This window comes from Elgaria multicarinata, chromosome 4 (assembly GCF_023053635.1).
Source record: "Elgaria multicarinata webbii isolate HBS135686 ecotype San Diego chromosome 4, rElgMul1.1.pri, whole genome shotgun sequence".
Taxonomy (NCBI): Eukaryota; Metazoa; Chordata; class Lepidosauria; order Squamata; family Anguidae; genus Elgaria; species Elgaria multicarinata.
Window position 1 is genome coordinate 116,289,264 of NC_086174.1, and position 18,346 is coordinate 116,307,609.

The 18,346-nt window shown below is 39.8% G+C and overlaps 1 protein-coding gene across 1 annotated transcript in view; it reads right to left on the reverse strand.

The window, feature by feature from the left end:
* The window catches only part of PRIM2 (DNA primase subunit 2), a 93,939-nt gene that overhangs the window by 24,217 nt on the left and 51,376 nt on the right, over positions 1-18,346 (reverse strand). The window contains exons 7-9 of the mRNA XM_063125810.1: positions 16,179-16,246; positions 12,925-12,997; positions 10,558-10,743 (exon numbers count right to left, since the gene is read on the reverse strand). Of these exons, the coding sequence (XP_062981880.1) occupies positions 10,558-10,743; positions 12,925-12,997; positions 16,179-16,246 (327 nt within the window). The remainder of the gene's footprint in view (positions 1-10,557; positions 10,744-12,924; positions 12,998-16,178; positions 16,247-18,346) is intronic.

The window sequence follows — 18,346 nt, forward strand, 5'->3', positions numbered from 1 at the left end:
ATCATTTCTGAGTATGGCAAACGGATACTGCAGATATATTCCTTAATTTTCTACAATTACCACCTCTTCTACTGGACTTGTTAACAAGAACCAAAGTAATCAAAGTTAAACCAACAGTTAATTTGAGACCAAGCTTTTCAAACATAAAAAATATAATTGTGTGTGTTTGTAAAGTCCACATTTGATAATGAGTTAATTTTTACAACCTGGTGCTTCAGGTACAATTAAGGACAAGTTCCTGCATGACTATGCAAAAAACAAAAACAAACTATTGTACTGATCTAAAACACTGTGCTGTAGCTGTACATATCCAAAAGAGGCAAATAACTTCCCCTTCCTAGCTTCCTCCCAAACTGAGGAGCACCCAGCCTTTATAAGACTCAAGCCCCATCAGAGGCACGTAATTTAACTTGTTCGTTGACCGTAATTTTCTCTATAAAGGGCGCCTCTGAGCCACTGCCCTTCTTGAGACCAGGACCCTCAGTGATGCAACATTTGGAAAAGTGGGATCAAGTTAACACAAAGAGAATGGATACAACTCCCCCTTGCCATTCAACTTGTCCTCAGACAGCACTGTCTCTGCATACGTACTTTCGAAGTACTACTGTACTTAAATTACTATTGCAATGGAAAGGCAGGTATGAAATGCGACTTACAAGTGCACAAACATTTTAACCGAAAGCAGACAAAACAATCACTGAACAACCTTACTGAACTGTGAGGTGACCAATGTAAGGTTTCACCCCTCACATACCTCGAGTGAGGGAATAGGCCAGAGGGCAGGTCTTTTTCCTTCCTTCCTTTCTTATTAAGTCCTTTTGATGGGTTCCTGTCTGAGGTCACATTCACATAAAAAATCATTCATAGGAAATAGTGGGGAAAGGACCTTAGACTTCTAGGAGCTGGTGTAGGGTAACAGGGACACCTTCTGCTTGTTACTGGGATACTGCCTTTTACACTGGTAAGGTGGGCATTGTTCCTCGTGTTTTCCCTTTTTTCTTCCTCCAAGAGTGAGCGATAGGGAATTGTTTTTAGTGAAAATGGCCAGTTAGGGACATAGCTTCTGCTTCAGAAAATGTTAATACTAGAGGGAGGGGATGAAGAGAAGTAAAATCACAGGGGCTTACTCAGTACCCAAGAATATTTTAGCTGTGCCAGAAGGATAATTTATTATCAAAGCATTTTAAAAAATGATCATTGGTGTATATTTTCTGAAATAAATAAATAAATAAATAAGCCATGACTTCACTGTCAGCATTGAAGCTGAGATAAGCGGACTAGAAGAAAAATAGGAGCCGAACTTTAGAAGATGTTTGTTTTACACTTAAATCACGCAGCATTTAACTGAAGGATGGATTTCTTTTGGAACACACTGACATGTAGCTACAGGTAACAATGAAGCATTCGAAGGAAGATCTTTTGCGCCATTTATGCACATTAAAATATAATTATTTCATATTACCAGTCCCAAACTGATGCCTGTTTACCTTTCTCACATGGCAAGGAGAATTCAAACAACCAAGCTAGCCCAAAATGAAAATGTTAACTCGGGGGTGGGTGGGTTGATTGTTCATATAGACTCTGCGTCATTTACAGCACAGTGTTAAGCCTGTTTACTCAGAAAGAAACAAGAGTTCAATGGCACTAACTCCCCATAAGTGTTTTTTTTTAAATGCAGTCTCAAACTTCACACTCTATTTTGGAGTACAAAACAGTCTATTTTAGTTCTTTAGCTGTAGATAGAGAGATAAGGAACAGAGTTGAACCTTGAGGTTTCATGACCATCTGAAGACTACCCCTCTATGCTTATGGCAAATAATGTTAAGGAATGAAATGGACATTGTAAATAATTATCTCTCCAAGAAGCACATGTAATAATAAAGCACATGTCACTCATTAACAAACTAAAAATAAAAGGAAAATAAGTTACCCTTCCTCAAAGTAGTATGTTTTTGGCTACTTAGTTCAAGACCTGCTATACTTTCCTATCAGCACCACAGTTCCAAAGAGGGAGCAGGCCTTTCATGAATCAGATTTGCTACTATGTTGATCATGCAGGTAATGAACTTGTCTATCACACTGATAGACAGGGCAAATCAAAATACTAACAGCCTATGACATGAACCAACTACCCAACCCTGCATCAGTCCCTATTCCCCTGGTATTTTTTCCAAGATATGGGTGGGGGAGAGGGGGTTACATATGATAGAAGGAGGTGTGTTTTAAAGAAAATTGTTGTTTTAATCCTACATGGCTAAGTGAAGGAAGGAAAGAAGATGGTCCAGTGATTTTTTTATATATATATTCAATGGCATAATTTACAAAACTAGAAGGAAGTTGGCTAGAACGCAGGTGGAGGAAAACCCGTGCTGAGTCTATCCCTCATGCTGTTCAACATCTACATGAGACCACTGGGGGAAATTATCCAGAGGGGTGGCCTGATGTGCCATCAGTATGGGATGAAACCCAGCTCTATCTCTCCTTTTCATCAAATTCAGAAAAGACAGTGGCTGTTCTGAATCAGTGCCTGGGCATAGTAATGACAGCCAATAAACCGAGACTTAATCCAGACAAGATCGAGTGGGCTGTTCTTCTGCCGAGATGAGTGATATTCAACCTGATCTGAGGGAGGTTGCACCTCCCCAAAGGATCAGGTTCGTAGTTTGAGTGTATTCCTGGACCCAGAACTGTCACTTGAAGCACAAGTGTAGGACTGCCTTTGAAACAAGTCTAGAAACTTCAGTTGGTCCAAAATAGGGCAGTGAGATTTTTAATTGGAACTGGCCAATACGATCATATTATACCAGTATTTTTCCATCAGCACTGGCTGCTAGTCCATTTCCAGGCCCAATACAAAGTGCTGGTATTAACATTCAAAGCCCTAAATGACTTGGGGCCAGGTTACCTGAAGGATCAGTAAGGAATCTCAAACCAATATCACCATATTCCACTCATATATACCTGCCTGATCCCTAAAATCATTGTCAGCAGTCCTTTTCTGGGAGCCCCCACCAAAGGAAGTGAGGTGGGTGGCTACTAAGAAGAGTATTTTAAAATTTTCATTACCAACTCTTTCTTTGAAGTAATTGGATGTGGGCTATAATGATACAATTGTAAGCTTGCAAAATGTGAATTAATAAAAATTACAAAGGAATGCAGGTAATATTTCAGACATCTACCAACAATGAAACATAGCAATATAATTAAGACTACAAATGTATTACATTTCAGGAAATGCATAGCATTATGAATAACTTTTGATATACACAGACAGTGTAAATGTCAGTAACTGTTCCTCCATCCCTGAATAATGTCATTTATTTGCTACTCAATTTCCTTTCGTAGTTTCAAAGGAACAGTGTTAACAAGTGAATTAGATAGAACCTTATTTGACTGACTTATTCCAATACAGAAATGGTAGTAAGCTTTGCTCAAATGCTTGAATCAAATGTTCTAATATTTTCTGAAAATAGAATAGAGTATTTATTTCTTACCCGCCTCTCCCTCTGAATCGAGGCGGGGAACAACATTAAATACAAAATCACAATAAAATGCATAAAACTGGTAAAAATATATAAAACTAATACAGTATTAAAATAACAATTGGATATGTTAAAAAAAAAATCTAGGTAGGCCTGCCGGAAGAGATCAGTCTTTATGGCTTTCTTAAACTGGGCAAGACTACTAAATCGATGAACCTCTCCCGGCAGATATAAAAGATCATAAGATTACAAAAACACCTATTAAAGACTGGGCAATTGATTAGCAGAACAAACAACTTTCAGACTCATTAGCCAAAGATCTTGAAAAGGACAAGACTCCATAGGACTGACGCACAAGTAATGCTGCTAATCCACTGAAAATGAATCTGCTGTTAAGTAAACCAAATTTGTTCGTAATTTCTCCCAAGTGGGGAATTTTGGATGGAGAACGACAACAGAATCAAGTGCACCTCCAAAATGGGCCATCCAGGCTTTCCAAACTGATGAAAAAGTCACTATCGCCTTCCTGCTCTAATGGAACAAAAGTTGAAAAACAAAGTATAAAAGGCAGGAAACAAACAATAAATACTTTAAAGTTGACTGGAATGCAAAAAATATTTTTAATGCATGTATGATAAACTTGCTATGTCCTTTTGGAGCTTTGAAAATAACAGCTGAAGCAGTAAGAAGAAAACTAACAATCACATTACAATATGCATGACAAAATTTTAACAGTAGTAAGAAAGCTTGCACTGGGAAATTGTTGGATTTCAGCTACATGTTTCAGCAAGGAATCTTAAACCAATATTACCATATTTCACATAGGTGTACAGGGGCGGCATCACAGAAATGCCTCAAGGACTATGCTTTGTTCAAAACTATGTTGTGCTAAGACCATTAAATACACCAACTGACAGAATGTGTTAGAAGTACAATATAAAATCTAATCTGCCACTATTCCACTAGTTTACTTAACCTTGATGTGCACCAATGAGCTGATTAGTAATTTAAGGCCTGAGAAAAGAGAAATTTCAGAGGGAAATACACAGAGGCATGATTTAGTTTAATATGCATCTACATTAGCTACAGGGCATAATTAAAAGTACATCACTCCTTTAAATCTACATAATTATATCCCAAAGACATTCTCATTAGTATCTTTTACTTTCCAGCTAAACCAGAAGAGGCCTCAGGTCTACAAGGTCAAACTTCTTTATTTTAAATATAATACTGTAACACTGAAATTAAAACAGCAGATGCATAATGGTAAGATTGATCTTCACCAAAATATGAATGTCTGTGAACAACAACATTTCTAATACCCATTCAAATTTATCAAGGACCCCCTCCCACAAAATGACTTTTAAAACTGTATCAATGGCTGATTAATGAACAGGGCTAGTGCTGAAAATATGGAGTAACTGACTAGCTTTATTAATTTATGCATTAATTTATGGTAATAGGACTGCAATATTTATTCAAAATAATGTTCTTTAACCAGCAATTTGGCTCGTAATTCAGTTAACAGATGGAATGTACTTGTTCCAATAGCACACAATAATCCTTCATATTAATAACTGCATTATCATAAGTGCCATCCTGAGGGTAAGTTTGCAATATCAATACAAGGGAGGTGTCATTTGTAGACTCTACAGAATAAGAAGTTCTCTGGCATCCCCCTCTGTGATATGGAACAGAGAGCCTTCTGCTATTCGCTCCCCACTCCCTGCAATTTCCCCAGAACCTCTGATTGGAAGATAACATGATACTGCAGAATCAAAAGAAATCGGATATGCTAAGGTGCTAAATATTTTACTACGCTCACTTGACCAAGTCAATCAGGGGAATAACTTCTCTACAGTGTGATTTTACAATACTCCTTTTACAGACTATAACTATTAATTAAAGGTTTGTTTTTTACCAGAATTAAAGCTATATTGTAATAGGAAGCCTTTTGAATAGGGGTGGATAATATCTCATGGACTACACAACCCTTAAGGCACGTATCTGCTACTTGCAACGATTGCATCAGAAGAGTGAAACAATGAATGAGAAAAGCTTATCTCCTATTATTTTGAATAAGTGAAGCAGATTTTGGACCACTGGAACTAAAAATATTAGGCGTAACTTCAGCTGGAATGTGACAGCTACCAAGAGCCCAGCAAGACTAGGATTTCTTAAAGATACTCACCACAGAAAATGCTTTTCAGTTCCAGTTTTGCAGGTCATTCAATATATATACACCCCTAGACAAAGTTACATGTATTCAAGACACTTAGGAAAAACAGCTTGAGTTATCTTATTTGCTCAGACAGCCGATTGTGGGTTGATGGATAGCACACAATTGTTTCATGTGAAGATAGAAGGACAATAAAAGCTAGCAAGGCAAATCTCCTCTGTTACCAACAATAAAGGCGTGACCAATGGGAACCTATCAAGAATTGGCAACTGTAAAGGAACATTTCTCGCCCAAGGCTGACACAAATATTTCCACAGCCTAGGTATCAGCATCCAGTTTTTAGGGATTTGGCTAAACAGACAGCAGGTATTTTTTTCACTCCAATCCATGTCTTCCTAATATCCACCGCAATAGGCATTTTCCAACACCCATTTATTCTCAAGAGACTAGAAGCAGCATCTATGGCATTCATACTATAATTAAGATACAGTATAGTACAGCCTTTGCCAATCTGCCACCCTCCTGACATTTTGGACTACAAATTCCATCATCCTCACCGAGCATGGCCATTGGGGCCACTCAGCATCCTAGCTAATATGCTTTATATTGAAGAAAATCAACCTACTTGGTAATAACTGCATCCTCGACTATTTGATGGCTGAAACAATACAGCTCTAAAACTAACCAAGGATGTGTCTACTTTACAGACACATTGTTTTCCTGGGGCTGTTGTGCTTCCTGGTTCTTTAGCGCGATTGATATGGGCTGGATTACACAGGAGGAGAGAGGCAACAAGAGGAAAGATCTTGGTTCTTTGGCTCAATTGATGTGGGCAGAATTATGCGGGAAGATCCCACTGTTTCCTGAGTCTTCTTTAAATGGCAGAAACATTTTGATCGAGTGGACGCCTCCATCCCTTCCTCCATGGCATGTGTGCAAAGGGTGGGGGGAGTCTTGTGTTCATCTGTTTCCTTGCAGCCCCCAGGAAAGCCTGGACTTACTGCTGAGAAGGGGGATCAGATGGGGGACCAGATCTCCCTGTGTTGCAGGGAGGCATTTTACTCTCTTCTCCCATCTATCAAAGTGCTTCCCTGACAAGTTCATAGCCAGCTTTGCACACTGCCTATTTCGCGTCATTAAGGTTTTATTCCAGCTTATCTGTTTTCCTTGGGTTTTTTTTTTTTAAATGGAATAAGGGAAACGTCCTGGCTGTTGCCAATGTTGTCAAAAGGACCCATGAACTTCTGTGAGTAGCCAGTCACAAGCATGCCTTATTTCACTCGTGTGATGTAGCCCCAAGAGTTCCTTGAGCCCAGGACATCTTTAGACTTTTCACCCCTCAAGCAACTATTTGCAGTGACACATATGGAGAGAGTTTTCACAAGTGTGTGATGAAAAGGCACAGGTGTCAATAGTTCCAGGAAAAGAAAAGTCAAATATCTCACTAGTGCAAGTACCCCTGCAAGAACCAAAGGACGTCTTTCCATCCCAGCTAATATTCTTAAACTTCCAGGTTTGAAGTTCACACTGAATTTATAGGAAGCAATTAACTCCAGATAAGCAGCTACATGAAACAGTGTTGTCATGATGCAGACCACCACTGCAAAAGGGGGATGGGAATAAAATAAAAACATAGAAGCATGAAAAATGCACGGAATATGAAAGATGAAATACAAACAGTAATTAGTCCTACTTAAATTAATGTATACAATCAAAGTGCCCATTTTTATTTTAATAATTGACTAACTAAAATATAATTTAATCAAAACCATAATTTAATCAAATACATGACCTGCTAGCCTCTTGATGATTCACACAGACGAGCGATCTGTTCCAGCAATGTATTTAAATATTAATTGTCACACTGCGGTACTGTGACTTATTCTTACTGTTTCCAGAAATTTTATGGTAATAAAAAGTAGCACTTTGGATATGCACTCTTGTACATTTAAACGAAGAAAACATAACTGCATGCAGTATTATCTTTCCATTTTAATATCTCATTCTAATGTTTTAGAATATCTTAAACTGAAAAGCTATTTCCAAGGGCACAAAAGCTCTAAAGCAAACAAGCATCATTACTCCGTTTCATTTCTAGACCTCCAAGTCATTCTGGGAGACCTAACTGGGGTAGAAGCAAGCATAGGGTAATTGGTAGTTGGCAATTGTGTTTTATTAGGAAAGTGAACCAGAATGAAGTTAGAGCTGTGTCCTTAACAGAGCACTACCTTCAAAAAGCAAGTAATCAATAAAGCATCTAACCTTCAATATGAATTTGTTGACACCTAACCTTTGGTATCGATTGAACAACTTAATATGTAAATCTTATATATTTGTTTTTAACTTTTAAATCAGTCTCATTGTGTCTTTATCCCATGACACTAGCCTAGAACCTCATTACTGAGTGCTAAGCGGAAATGGATTTAGTAGGAATTTAATGCTTGTAATCGAAATATAAGAACCAGGATACATTTATCACATATGGTTATTTGTATTTCAATATTGTTATTGATGTTAACTAGATAAGAGCATTATGGGAATGGTAGTGGCAGATTATTACCACTGTGGCTTTTCAAGGTCCATAGTTCACAGTAATGAAGGTTTTCCAATCTTACACCAGTTTTAAAATCTCTTCGCTGGCTGCCAATTAGTTTCCGGAAGAAGTATAAAGTGTTGGTTATCACCTTTAAAGCCCTACATGGTTTGGATCCAGGCTAACTGCGGGATCGCCTTCTCCCGTACACTCAGGTCCTCTGGGAAGAATTTACTCCAGCCAGCAAAAACAAGGCTGACAACTATTACCCAGAGGACCTTTTCTTCTGCCGCTCCCAGTTTGCGGAATGGCTTGCTGGGAGAGATTCGTCAACTTAGCAGTCTTCCGGAATTTAAGAAAGCCACAAAGACTGATCTCTTCCAGCAGGCCTACTCAGTTGAATTTTAAGATGCCTTTTTTAATAATGTGCTGCTTTTAATAATGTATTAGTTTTAAATGTTTTAATTAGTTATATGTATTTTATGGTGTTTTTATTTGTGTTGTACCCCGTCTCGATCCAGAGGGAGAGGCGGGTAAAAAATAAATATATTATTATTTAATTTATTATTGCATTTATATCCCACCTTTTTTCCTCCAAGGAACCCAAGGCATCGTACATAATCCTCCTCCTTCTCTCCTTTTTATCCTCACAACAACAACCCTGAGAGGTAAGTTGGGCTGAGAGTCTATGACTGGCCCAAAGTCACCCAGTGGGCTTCCATGGCTGAGTGGGGACTAGAACCTGGATCTCCCAACTCCCAGTCTAACACTTTAGCCACTACACCACACTGGCTTTTTGTGTAAGCCGGTGAGCAAAGCAGTCCTATGGAGGACTGGAGGAGAGTCTGTGATGGAGGAATTGCCACTTCCTAAGGGCTGCTGGGCTCACACCAGCCAGGCCAGAAGATGGGTTTTTTCTATTGATTTCCATGGGAACAAAATAACTACACTAGCTTCATTGCTGGCATAGTTTCTCTCTTTTGTCAGTCCTGTCAAAGGAATGGAAGGGCTCTAAATCCAATGGATCCAAGTCTTCCAGCAACACACCCCTTTTCAGACTACATCACTTTCAGAGCAGCGAAGGTGAAGGAGCAACGGCAGCAGTGCTTTCTGCTACCGCAACAAGGAGGCCTCCTGTGTTCAGAAATATTATACATATTATTTCTTTCATTTTTAAAGATTCAGAACCTAAGTTCTATGATGATGGTGATGGCTCTAAATACTGGTGGTACCCCATTGGGATTGTGGTGGCATGGACTATCGACTGTATCATTGAGGGTGTCAGTTAATATAGCCCCTCCTGTGGTCCTCACAAGTAGCAAAACAACAAATAACCAAGCCAGTTGCTAGTGTACCGTACCTGCAGCATACCGTCTATGCATGTAGCAGACATACACAAAAATCTTAATTTAGAATTGAGAAGGATATCAGCAGCATGATAGTTTATGAAATATGATTAGAACTGAAAGTAATGTTACTTGAAGTTATCAAATTGTACCAAAAATGCATCCTGTACTTATCTCAAATCTTTTAAGCACTGTGAAACCTGAAGTAGCACAAAATCAGCAGAGTATGGCACAACTAGGTTCTGAACTATGCACAAGAGAAGGATCCAACTAAACTTACATATGCACAAGAGTGGTTGAGCAATCGGTTTTGCATTATGCTTTTACAACCCACTGTGAAACCCACTATGCACCTGTTGCACAAGTGACTGTGCAACAGCTTCGCTACTGTTGTGCAACATGATGGACAACTGTTTACACAACCAGCTGCGCAAAAATAATGGGAAACCATTTGCACAAAGGAAAAATTTAGCAGAGCACCACTAGAGCTATTTGAATTTGCAGAATGTCATTATTGGATATTGCCAAATGTACAGTAAAATTTAGGGTGAAATCCAATGGTGCCTGTCAACCAGCAGAACACTCACCATTTGTGAAATGGACTTCCCCTCCTCCATCCAGAGCAGATTTTGCGGTGTGGTCCTGTTGCACAAATGGATATCTACTCACAGGACATTGGTTGCTGCCCTTGCTGTAGAAACAGGTCATTTTATTGATTTTGGAAGCCAAATATCCATGTATAGAAATGCTTTCCAATTGTGAAATTAAAATTTCTCTTTTCTTTTTGTAATTATTGCATAGAAAAGAAATGAAGTTAGGCAATTACGAGAAATGAGTGGGGGGAACCCACTGTGAGGAGAGGATGCAAAAGCAGCTGCTTTTGTCTTTACTATTTCTGTTAAATAGCTTTAGTCTACAGCAGCTGTCCACAATGTGCACGTACAGTGCCTATGGACTATGCAAGTGTCCAAAAGAGAACAGTTAAAAACGGCGCAATGATCCCAACAACTAATTTACCTTGTCTGCGTCTACTTTCCCTCTGATGAATTCAGACTTCCAGAACTGCAGCGCTTGTTCTAATGTTAAACCAATGCCCTTTAGAAACAAGCCATATTGCATACGGCCTCCGTGACGGAGATGATGGTTATCACGCAGAGCTTTGTGCAGCTGGCGCATGCAGAGAGGAAATGATTTAACCGAAAGCTGCAACAAGAAAACTTGCATTAAAGACCTATTGACTAGATTAGCTTACAGGCTGTATTTTGATCACTAATTAAATCCATTTAGAAAGGTGAATAGCTTGAGGAGAAAAGTGAATGCAAAGGCTATAGGGATTGCAGATAAATCTATTTTACAACTTCAATATTACGTTAAGCATTTAGATCTAATATCTCTTTCTGTACAAGATACAAGAACAAATGCAATGCAGAAGTACATTTATTAAAAGGGAAGTGATTTTATTAATTCTAGCCGAAAGCATTAATCAGTATGGTTAATTAGTTACAGGTTTAAAATATGGATTCTGATTGTATTTTAATGCAATCTTTTGTATTTTAATACAATCTTTTCCCAAAGGAAGTATATTCTAAGTTGATGTCAATTATTTGTGGACCTCTCTTATATTTATGTAAAACATTTTTATACTACCTTCTGTCATATCAGATTTCAGGGCATAACAAATAGCAACAAAAAGGGAGGAGGGGGCAGAACAGATAAGACTTTAAAAGAGATGAAAACAGTTGTACACTGTATTCTGCAATTTATTTATTTTTATTTCCTCAACTATTACTTTCTTGCAGTTTGTGATGCAAAAGGCAGTATCCAGTCCTGCCCATGCACCAGAGAAATCCAGTTGGGCTGCAGCAGGAAGCTAGCACTTTATAAAGCAACTGGAAATGACCTGAAGCACTTGTTTACCACACGGTACAGATCAGCAGAGCAAGCAAAAGAGAGTTCCTCTGACCTGTCCCGTTCCAGAAACTAGTGTTTTGGCTCATTCCCAGGGTTGCTCTAGACCAGGAGTAGGCAATCTTCTCAGGCCCGTGAGAAACTGTCATGGGCACCACCATAAAATGGTTGTGCTGCAGATGAAAGCATCAGTCTGAAGCCATCTGTCATCTTCATTTCCCAAGATGTCTCAAAGCCCAACATGTAGCCCAAAAGCATGAATGGGAAAAGAAGATGTGAGCCATTTGAGGTTCTCACTTTGCTTTGAAGACATCCCAACCGCCAGTAAGAAATGTTGTTTTGTTGTTGCTGTTGTTAACAACAGCAACAACAGAGATATGAAATCTCAGTAGGTGCCAAGAAAGAAGTCCACGGGTACATGGGTGCCCAACGGCGCCACATTGTCTACATCTACTCTAGTCACTTCCTGTTGTGCCAGCGGTGGGTTCCTCTGGTACAACGTTATCAGCAAGAGGTACACAGTTAGTATTGGATATTGCCCAAAGTATCAGCTTTAATCATTACCACTCGAACTATTAGCAGTATTAAGCTGATGTGCCAGGTAAACAATAGCCTGTTAATAACTGCATGTAACGTTATATGTGTAAAATAATATTAGCCTACCTTATAGGCTCAAGTTAAGAATTACCAGAGCTATTCAGACAACACTACAGCATGGTATAGACTTAATAAACATGCTCTCAGGCTTGCGTTCTCCCTCAATCTCCTCTCCCACAACAACTCCCTACTTGGAACCCTTGTTTGCAACAATTGGCTTGGTAGCTTGCCATTTTGCCCAAATATGTGAACTATGGTTTGTACTTGCCTACAAAATCAGGAATGGAATTAAGCAATTCTTATGGAGGGCAGGGGGAAAGGACAGAGAATCATAGAATAGTAGAGTTGGAAGGGGCCTATAAGGCCCAATATATTGTTAAACAATGGCTTGGCATTCTGTGTGATTTGAGCCCAATGTATATGGAATGCTATGAACACTCTAAAGTGCCATATAACATGTTAAGCGTTAGTGATATTCATGATTTTGTTTTGTTAGGTTTATCCTGCTCTCCCTTCATACAAGCAACATCTCATTTTGGGTTGATTTTAATAAAAACCTGTCCCTTCAACCTCCCCTAACCTATACACCACTTTTTAAAACAAATGTAAAATTTATGCAATTAGTACACTTGAGACACTATAAAAATATTGAACTGGATCCACAGGAAGTTAGTCATACGTTGCTCCTGTTGAAATAAATGGACCTTTAGTCATGTCTAACTTGCCTCACTGTGTTCAATGGGACTAATGTGTGACTAACTTCCTCTGGATTTAGCTCAGCATTATTTTCCATTTGTATATGGTAGTGAGTTTGTTCACACAAACTGTATGCTGGTCCAGGGGAACATGGAGTACAGTACAAAACCATAAAATACTTACAGCATCAATCTGTTCTAATGAAATTTTCCCAGTATTTTTTTCAATGCTGTAATCTGGACCAACATATGCATGGCTATAATGTGGAAAAGAAAGAAAGGGAGTTACTTATGATAAATGTACTTTTCAGAAATTGGAAAAGGTAGTCTTGCTGTTACTATGGGAACCTAAAGTAAAATTTATCTTTGTTTCTATGAATTTCAGAATAATTCAATATAACAATTTAGCAAACTTAATTAAAATATGCTAAAGACAGACTTCTTTTTTAAACCCCTCAAATAGACACCCTGATACTTCAAAATAAAAATATTGCTTCCTCAGAAAAGTGCTCAGAATAGCAGCCTGTGCTGAACATTATGTTTCACACATGAGCATAATATTCAAGTGTGTGCAAAATATTTGAAATCTAATGAGACGTATAAAAGTAGCTGCCCAAAGAAAGTATTTCTAGAGTTCAGGTATAGCTCCTAGAGCTTTCCTATTAAGAAATCACTAGGAAAAAAGGTGCCTTTTTGAATTTATCAAAGAATGATGACAACATTTCTACTGAGATATCATAGAGCACGATGAGGAGACTACCCAAAGGAATATATAATAAAACCATGATTGTGGCTTTAAAAAGGGTTCTGAGCGAAGGAGAATACTCCACATGAATTTCAAGTAGTGAGGCCCTTTTTTCAAGGACAAAATACAATTTTTCCAAAGATGAGGCAAAGATTACTTAAGGGGAAAGCTTGAAGTGTTGATGGAAAGCAGATGTGGCATGACAACAATATTGCTAATTATCTGCCATCGCAAGCTCATTATATATAAGAACACTTCCATTACTTAAATGTTGCCAGAGTTGATACACATGTATTGCAGTATTATCTTCAGAGATAAAGTTGTGAGGACTCCAAGTCCAAGTTTATTTGTAAATAAAAAGGCTGGATCCAAGTATATATTATGTTAAAATCTATGTTGCCTTTCCAAATTTGGGGTTGGGGGTGGGCAGAAGCATGAACTCCATGGTCCGCTGCAGAGGCTGGAGGAGCAGCAGAATGTAACACTTCATGCTGTGCTCCCTGACTCTGAACCAAGAATTGACACTCTTCATGTTTGCTACATGTACCAGAACAGGGATGTGGAACGTGGGGCCGTCCAGATGTTGCTGGACTGCAACTCCCATCATTCCTCACTGCTGGCTATGCTGTTTCGGGCGGGTGGGAATTGAAGTACAACATCATCTGGAGGGCCACATGTTCTCTGATCCTGAATAAGAAGGACATCTTGTGTGTGGCAAGGGAGACAAGCGCAACAACAGACTAAAGAAACAAAAAAGGGTGAGGCCATTCTGCCTTGACCCAAAGGAAAAGGGGGTTGGCTTTGCTTGCAGTGAAGGAGCTGGTCATTTCCTGGCTTAAGAAATATTCCTTTCCTCATATGCCCCAAAAAGCAATCCATGTACTAGGGATAGGAAGTGGGGCAGGGAAGAGGGACCCCTGAATGACAATGGGGAAAAATATGCCATGAAAAAAAAAAGAGCTCTGCAAAACTCCTTCCTGTCCAAAGGTCTGGGAAGCTTTGGGAAGGGAGTTGGAAACTGATACAGGTCCAGCATCACCACAACACAAGGCCAGGCAAACGCTGAGGCTCCAAAAAGGGCCACCACCATGGACACCTGCCTGCACTAGGCCAGGTGGACTCTCTTTAATTTTTTCCCCATGCTGAGTGGAACACTGGTGGCTCCTGCTGCTTCAGCAATCTGCCATTTGAATTCCCTCACAATGTCCACAATCCTTTTTGAGGCAACCTACATTGGGTCCAACTGTGGGGTGTTATTAAATACCCTGCTCCAGTCCATCAACCTCCCCTTCCCGAGACTGGCTGACTAGAGTGGTATTAACGGGCCTCGGACCAAACCATGGCTTCAAGTAACCCCCAAACTAGTACTTCCACCACTCCCTCTAGCCCCCGGGCTAAACCAGGAAATGCTCAGTCTTTATCTGGGCATTCCTAAAGTCTCAGGGTACTCGAGGGCTGTTTCCCCTCATTCACTCTGAAACTTCAGGTAAAACTCTTTACCAGTAGAATGGTCAAATGGCTTAGACACCTTATTCATATCCTGAAATAAACCTTTGAGCCCACACCAGGGTCTTAAGTTTAAGGATTTTATTATACAAAATAGAAAACTATATAACTGCAGCAGCAATACTAAGAACTGTAAAAATATATACAAATAAAGAAATACAAGTAAACAAGAATAAATAGCAGTTTGTTCAGTAGGCAAAATAACAAAGCGGCTAGCTGTCTTAGCTGTACTTAGTTACCTGTTGTAAACCTTTCTAAACAGAGCAAGCCTTGTTCCTTCCAGAAGTTTGTCTCAGTGTTAATGGCAAGAGTAACACCATGATGACACGCCCAAGTGAAGCATAAGCCTTCAAGCGCTTCTCCTTCTCCCTTCTTTGTAACGAAAGGCTGACAATATTTATACTGCATATCCCAGAACAGGCCTGGTGCCAATCAGCCAAGTCAAGCCCAGTGTTTGGGACGATTCTGCTGAAAAGATAACCTGGAGCTGAACTCCCACCTCCTCCCTTACTGCAACTTGGAAAGCAATGCCCGGAGATAACCAGGTGACGCCTTGTTACTTCCCAAATTAGGAAAACATTCTCAGCCAAATGAAGGGACACAGACACCTCTCTTTATTGCCCTCATCTCCCTCACCTTTGATCTCAATCCTCAGAATACTTAATTCTTTGCCAGAAAGGTTCCCTAATAAGAAATTTGGTTCAGGCTTGGGCCTAAACTCCATGACATGGGGAAGTCATATGGCTGCTTGTTGCAGGCAGCTGCCACTGGCTGCTCCTCTCAGCATCTTTGGGTCCCAGTTGCCGTTGCATATTCCATCACCACACCACCCCTGCTCCTACTGTTATGGATTCGGGTTTTACCAAGTGGTGTCAAGATGATCATCATCTTGACATTTTTTTTTTTAATGCCAGTTACCCAGAATACATTGTGAACTTGCTCGGGTCTTTGTATATTTTCCCTTTAATGTAAAGCATCTGGCATTTGTATTTCATAAGTCACCTTATATCATTTTAAGAGAGATGGGTTAGCATTTTCTTAATAGCTTTCCCAGCAAATGCAACAAAGCAAAACCAGCTATTTCTAAAAGTCCAGGACACTTCTTGCTGCCCCTCCCAGGCCACCCAGTAATACTACTGCTTTGCTGGGGTAATTAAATATTATAGAAAAATGTGTATTTGTATTACCTGAGTTTATTAAGCAGAGGCTGGAGTCTTTCATCAGTCTGTACAATGGGCAGTGATCGTGCTGTTAGCTAAAAAAGGCCAAACACAAATTCATATGTTGATGAGTTCCAATAAATTAATTTTCCAGGTTTAGTAATTTCTTAGTACAAACAATGCAGTTACTAGCAGTCTAAATAGTCTCATATTTGCTAAATGATCAGACTGTGGGATCTTCCCTATGTCTTTTACTGTCAGATTCACCTGCCAAGTCCAATCTTAAGAAACCGAAAACAAAGGTTTTTCTCTTCTGTCACCAACACCTTTCTAACCTTCATTCGTTTACCATCTTTCTTTTGCTGCCATTTACACTCATCTTTACATCAGCCATCACTCTTGATGGAAATACTGAAAGAATCCATGTTTCACTAACTGCTCCCATAGAAGTTTCTTCTACAACTAACTTGCTGTATATTGAAGTTACCATCTTACCAAATAAATTCTGTTTTAACATTCGCAGCACTTTGCCTAGACCAGAAGTCCCCAGCAAGTCTTCTGAGGGCACAGACACGCCCACGAGGCTTTTAATGGTGCCTTGATGGTGATTTCTATGTATACAAAGTATGTCTGCTCACTTCCTGATCGCTCTATACTTTTAAGTCTATGGACCTGGTTTCACTATCATTTTAAGTTTATGTACCTGTTTTGCAATTTTGACATGCCCCCTTGCTCTTTGATTAGCAAAAGTCATAAGTTATGTCCTTACTCCCATTCTATGCCTGGTAGGCACCCGTGTGAGTGGTGGGTGGCTGTGTAGGAAGGGAAAGGCAAATGTTCCCCTTGAATGCAAAGCAGCAATATGGGGATGGGATTAAGGGGGCTGGGGTCATCTGAGAGGGGAGCAGAGGCAAAGAGCGGACATTTCCTGCCTGCTTGCTCACCCTCCTATCTGCATTTGGGGTGGGGGGGATGTTGCTTGGTCTTCAACCCTTTATTTTTGTATGTTGGGAGTTGCAGTGCTTGTCCTCTGTGCCCTTTTGTTTGTTTGTTGTAGGGGGTATAATTTTTTCTATTTCTGTTTTATTTGCTAGTAAATTATTTAATATCTTAACTATTTTGCGGTCTTGTCCACTTTCTGACCTGACCATCTTGTGAGTAGCTATGCCTACATGGCAGCCATTTTGTCAATAGTGTCCATGACATTTTGTCAGGACTCCAAATCTGCCAACAGGCGGGAAAAGGGTGAAGATCTTTGTCCTAAATTGTCATGTTTCTTAGAATCATAGAATAGTAGAGTTGGAAGGGACCTATAAGGCCATCAAGTCCAACCCCCCCACTCAATGCATTTCTTCAGTGCTGATGTAACACACTGCCTATGCGTGAACTTCAAATCAGCAACCCCAGTTCAAATCATATTTCTGCCCCCAAATCAACACGCAGCGATACACAAGCCACTCTCAGACTCCGCATACTCCCCTACCCACTTTGGTCATCTCCAGTATGGAGATAATTGTATCAATCTACCTCATATGGCAGCTGTAAGGATCACAAGATGACGACATACGTCAAGCACTTTGAACATTTGAAATACTAAGTATTTTCAGTTCATACATTAAGGGCACAATCCTTTGTGGTTTGTCAGCAACCGTCAAACTCGGAAGCTGCTGAGTTTCCAATTCAGAGTGGGAAGTCAGTGGTGGCTCCGCATTCCAACTGCCCTGCATTTCTGCTAGACGGGTGATTTTACCATCTAGCAGTGGCACCTCAGAGGGGAAGGGAAGGGAAGGAGGCAAGGGAGGCCATAGAAATGGTGTGGTGCAGCTGCTCGTCTCCTTCTGCCCCTAAGAATCCCCCCTTTTCCCCATCTCCATACTCTATTTTGCGAGTGCGGCGAGTTAACCTGTGTGATTCTTTCCGCGCTGGCTACGAGGGGGATAGGGAGCACACATGAAGCTGATTTGTACAGAGTCAAATCCATTGTCTGTCTAGCCCAGGACTGTCTACTTGAATTAGCAGTAGCTCCCCAAGGTCTAAGACAGAGATCTTTCCCAGCCTCCTACCCAAGAACTTACAAACGCATCAAAGACAGTTTTTTTATAAGCTAAAACCATAATTCCATGGGTTAATTCAGATGCCACTGCAAATATATACATTCATTATTCTTAAACATCTAGATCTTAGACTCCCATTAA